The 5,950-nt window shown below is 31.4% G+C and overlaps 1 protein-coding gene across 1 annotated transcript in view; it reads right to left on the reverse strand.

Annotated features, from left to right (window-relative positions):
* The window catches only part of LOC308686452 (glutamate receptor ionotropic, kainate 2-like), a gene marked incomplete at both ends in the record, with an annotated part of 29,878 nt that extends 28,252 nt beyond the window's left edge, over positions 1-1,626 (reverse strand). Inside the window, one exon of the mRNA XM_081394874.1 lies at positions 1,459-1,626. Within this exon, the coding sequence (XP_081251000.1) occupies positions 1,459-1,626 (168 nt within the window). The remainder of the gene's footprint in view (positions 1-1,458) is intronic.
* Between the last annotated feature and the right edge of the window lie 4,324 nt (positions 1,627-5,950).

Raw genomic sequence — 5,950 nt, forward strand, 5'->3', positions numbered from 1 at the left:
ACATTTTTGATTTATTTGATTATTTAGATATTTGATTATTATTTACAAAAATGTATATTATATTATATTTACATTTTTGTTTTTATTTGCAAAAATATACATTTTATTTTTATTTACACATTTACATTACTGATTATGATTTACAAATGTTTACATTTTTATTTACAAATACTTACATCCTTGATTATGATTTACAAAAATTTACATTTTATATATGATTTCTTATTTACAAATATTTACGTGATTTGTGTCACATTCACGTTAGTTTGGACTCGTTATGTTTTGTATCCGTCACTCATCTGTTGCCATGGACACTAATAAACATTCAGCTGTGCACTCATCAGTCGCCATCATTAACACCTGTATATATGTTCAGTTCTGTTTCATCCTTTATTATTATTTGCAAATATTTACATTTTTATTTACAAATATGTACATTATTGGTTTTTTGTTACAATTAAATTACATTTTTATTTACAAATATTAATGTTCTTGATTATTGTTTACAAATATTTAAAATATTTGATTATTGTTCACATTTTTTGGAGTTTATTTACAAATATTTACTCTTTTTTACAAATATTTACATTTTATTTACAAATATATACATTCTTGATTATTATTTACAAATGTTTACATTTTTATTTACATTCTTTTTTTAACTTAAAAAAATATTTACATTCTTGATTATTATTTACAAATATTTAAATTACTGATTTCTTATTTACAGTCGTTACATTTTTATTTACAAATGTGTACATTCTTGTGTAGTGGTTACAGTAAATACACAATTTGTTAAGTCTTGCAGCTTTATATTGCAAGTGTGTATTTTAAAGTTTACTCCCATCGAATGTGTTTTATTATCCAAATAATTTTCTGTGCATTTATAGACAGATGCAGTTCATATGGTGAAATTATATAGAAACCAGAACTTTCTTTAATATTGGCTCTTTTTTTCACACAAAGTGATCATATAATTCTGAAGTGATTTTTTTTGTGTTCCTTTTAAAGCATGACTGTATAAATCAGCATAAATCTACTTATTTGGAACGACATGATGACAGAATTTATTCCCACATACTGTCTTTTTTTATGGTATTAGATTAGATTTTATGGTAAAAACACAATTTTTCCGCAGCAGTCGAGGTCACTAATGCACATATTCAAATGAGCCGCTTCTATTTGTCCATTTCATCTCAGTCTCAGTTTTAAACTGGATGTTCTTTGACAGCAAAAGCACCTCACATACTATTTCTCTAAATGAGCCCAATTTCACTTTCCATTCCAGCGTAACCGTCGCGTCTGAAAGCAGCCGGAGAAAAAAAGGTCATTAAAATTACAAATGAGGCCAGAGCTGAAGCTTTGGGTCTGAAGTGACAAAGCGCAGGAAAATAGGGCAGCGTTTGGGAAGATAAAAGAGCCTGTTTTCAGGAGCGTTTGAGAGGAAAACTCCCTCACCTTTCCTGGACGCCTCGAAACTGTCGAAGACGTTGATTCTCTGGATGTCGTACGTGAGCGTCGTGTTGGGCAGAAGCGTTCGGTTCCTGTTGATGGTGTTCAGTGCGAATTTAAAGGCCAGTTCTTCTGGTCCAGACGGGCCGCTTTCTATCGACTCGAAGATCCCTCCTGCACACAGTGTTGGGGAAAGATACTTTTAAAAGTAATGCATTAAAATATTGCGTTACTCCCAAAAAAAAGTAACTAATTGTGTTACTTAGTTACTTTTTATGAAATGTAATGCGATACATTACTTTTGCGTTACTTTTTCTCCCCTGGGCTGGACTTGCTTGTTTGCTTTTTGATAACAAAAAAAAAGTTATATTTCTGGTAAATGTAAAGGCCCTTTCACACCGAAAGTGAAATGAATAATCCTCAGGATGAAGGAAATGCACATTTAGCCCTTTCAGCTTCTGTTATTCTGAATTAAAGAACAATAGGAGACAGGAGGAGAAGTTCAACTCTCTTATTTTTAAATCTAATCTAAAGTCATTTTTGCTTATATGGGTGAATTAGATCATTGAAGGTCAGTTAATAAAGTGAGATTAAATACATAAAGTACATTTGTGTAATTTAATATAGTTAATTATAATTATGGATGTGCATTTTATTGATTTTATTAATTTTGAGGAATAATGAATGTTTTCGTGCAAGTGAGACGAGTAAATGCAAGTTCACATTTAGTCTAGAACTGAAATAACCATCATGTTTACACAGCGCACACACACACACACACACACACACACACACACACACACACACAAACACACACACACACACCTCACTTTATTTCTCTCAACATGAGGACAGGAGAGCTGTCAGTCAATAAATGTGTAAAAGTAATTAGCGTTACTTATTTGAAAAAGTAACTTAGATATTTTATTGTAAATTGAAAAAGTAATGCGTTACTTTACTAGTTACTTGAAAAAGTAATTGATTACATAACTCAAGTTACTTGTAATAAGATTCACACAACACTGCCTTGAGACACACACACAGGCTTCATCTTCTCACTTACACACACCAACGTCAGAGAGAGAAAACAGCATCTGGACACCAAAACACTGAAACTCCCAAAGCGCCGGAGCTTTATCAGTCAAACATCTGCACTCTTTGTGTTCTACTAAATCTATTGTTTTCATGTTAATCCCTGTGGTGAAAATAAACCGTTTAATGTTGTTTATGTGTCTATGTGGTGTTTTTAATCTGCTTTAAGACAAACCATGTGTAAATTCATAAGTCGACACCATTGCTGAGTATTTTCTCCTTAAAACTGCAGTGAACCAAAGACAGTCTCAAAAACACGCTTTGAAATCGCTGGTGTTTCTGACGTCACAAACTACCTTGTAACCAATCAGATCAACGTGTGATCGTCAACCAGTGGATCTCTGAGCTGAGTGAGTGAGTGGAGGCGGGGTTCATTTGCATATTCATAGAACCGCACATATTAAATGAGGCAAGGGTGTCGAGTTACATTCAAGATATTTAAAGACATGAAGAATTATTTTTTCAATGAAAAAACATTTAAATATGTCATTCTGTTGATCAAAGATGAGTTTTAAGGGATAAAATTATTGACTACAAAAGGGGATTTTACATTTTTTGTCATTTCTTTATGTGCTTTTGTCATTTTACTATTATTATTTTTCCAATATTGCTATTAAGGTTTAATTTATTTTTATTTTAGTTTTAATATTAGTTAATGATAAAACCCCTACTTGAATTAAAATAACTGACTTTAAAATTGTCTAGTAACAACGTGAGATAGATAAATAAATATGTTTTTGGTCATTAAAATAAGTTAACAAGTTCAAATAAGTTAACAATTTATTAGATATTCATTTCTACTGTGAACTGAATGACATTTCAACACATGATATCAAAATTACTACATATTTGTAGTATTATATGTAATTCTGAATTGTAAATCTACACATAATACAATTATGACTGTTTTCTGTGGAGCTGCTTTACAATTTTACAGTTATTGAACTGAATTGAATCAACATGGATCTGAATAATGACTCTTCAGTCTTCTGTAGAGCTGCTTTACACCTGACTCTAAAGTTGTCTTATATTTGATGATGAAGTTTGTATAATTGATTCTGTTTATTACCATGAAGCTGCTTTTGAAACAATCTGTGATGTATAAAGCGTTGAATTATGCAATGAGTTGTGAAATAATTGCCAATATCTGTGTCTTTATCGCTCTCACCGCCTCCGTCTGCAGGAACACACACATATTCATAATCACAGCGCCGGCGATAAGTGCAGCACAAAGCTTGTTTCAGCTCTCTGAGTGGATCATTATCTTCTCCTGCTGAATCTGAGGTGTTAATGTGTGAATGTGTGAATCTGCTAATGATTATAGTCACTAAAACACTCTCTCAGACAGAGATGAGTGAAACTAGAGATGCTTCGATACTAAAAACTACTGAAAATCTCTCCCAACTAATGCTGTAATTACACAGGGATCACAAGTACATTAAATTATCAGAGGTTAAAATTAACAACAGAGCCCAAACTTGTATTTTCAGCTGCTATTTATTTTCAAGTATAATAATTAGTGCTGGGCAACGATTAATCGCTTCCAAAAATAAAAGTTTGTGTTTACATAATATACGTGTATAATTATTTTGTATATATAAATACACACATGCATGCATGCATATATTTAAGAAAAATGTGTTATTTGTACATAAAATATTTATATTTATATATAAATATACAGTATATACATGCAAATATTTATTAAATATGCTGTCAATGATTGTAAATACTCAAACAGTCTAAAATCAAAACAAAAGCAAGTTTGAGCTGCTAATTCAACAGATACTGAAGATTCTGTGATTAGTTACAGAAAAACTAGACTTTCAGGAATTTTCCAGCTGAATTTCTCTCTCTCTCTCTCTCTCTCTCTCTCTCTGTCTCGTCTCTGTGTAATTATGATAAAGCTGTTATCCTGCTTCAGTCTTTGCGGAGCTAAAAACAGCCCTGAGTCGAGTTGATGTTATCCGCCTGCGAAGGTAAAATGTCAAGCCTTTGCTTGCTTTCATGCAGCTCTCAGATCAGTGTTCAGAGGATTTAGATATTACAGTCACATTTCATCTGCACTTACTCCTCAGAATCAAACCCAGAACATCTCAGGCTCCGTCTCGTCTCATTCAGAAGCTCTAGTGTGATCTGAGCTTCAACTAACTTACTTATTCAACTTCAAAAACAAAACGAAAGACATCTGACCTGTTTCATTGAAGCACAGATACTGTGTTTTATGTGCATTTCAAATACATAAATCCTATTTTTAGTAGGGGTGTAACGATGTCACATTTTGATACATATCACGATACTGAACTCACTATACAATATTATCACGATACTCCAAGACATATGATATTACATTGTGTGTGTAAATGAATAGTCTCGGACTTGGTGCTGAAACCCAATGAACAATAGAGACACCAGAATAACAATATTCATGATTCTGAAGCTGAAAATATAGAATTATTGTAGATGAATATGTTTCACTGACTAGATATATTTAAAATAATGTATAGGCCACTTTTACTGGTAACATCAGACATTTGGCATTATCAGGACCCACAAATATGTATTATTATACATCATATTCAACATTATATATAGTAGTTTAATGTAGTACTGACACTAAAACTTATTTTATTTTTCTATCCACGATACATATTTATGCATTTTTGTATTGTGATATATTGTGACACCTCTGATATTTAGACCTGTGTTTCGAGTGTAAAGGATAACGACTGATTCTGATTCAGTCCGGATCTATATACTAATATAATAAGGATATTAGAGCAGATGAGGAGATATTGATTCGCTGACTGTGTGAACACACACACACATCTCACACATCTGTCTGACAAACACACCGAGACAGACGGCTTCTGCTTACACACACACACACACACACACACACACAAACACACACACACACACACGTGTGTATGAAGGACCTCCTCTGGGCTGATGGATTTCCCGATCAAAGTCTATTAAAAATATCACAATTGATGAAATGTTTGTTTTGATCAATGGTTAGAATTAAGAGAGGTGATTACGGCCGAGTGAACGACACTGCAGTAGAATTAAAGGAGCAATTCTGCTCTTTTCCGTTTAACCAATGTTAATATTAAATAATGTTGAAATACAAAATAAAATACAAAATAAAATAAATAGAAAAAATTAAATTAAATTAAAAATAAATTCTATTAATATATAAATAAAAAATAAAATAACAAAATAAAATAAAATAAATTAAATAAAAATATAAAAATAAATCAATCTTTAACATAAATATTGCCTAATTGCTTTTTTTAAATAAAAATAAATTAAACCTAAATAGCAATATTTTAAGAAAACAAAAAACTAATGAAATGACAAAAGCACTTAACTCAATAAAAATGAAAGTCAAATTAACATAAAT

The sequence above is a fragment of the Scardinius erythrophthalmus genome (genome assembly GCF_964197995.2).
Source record: "Scardinius erythrophthalmus genome assembly, contig: HAP1_SCAFFOLD_290, whole genome shotgun sequence".
Classification (NCBI taxonomy): domain Eukaryota; kingdom Metazoa; phylum Chordata; class Actinopteri; order Cypriniformes; family Leuciscidae; genus Scardinius; species Scardinius erythrophthalmus.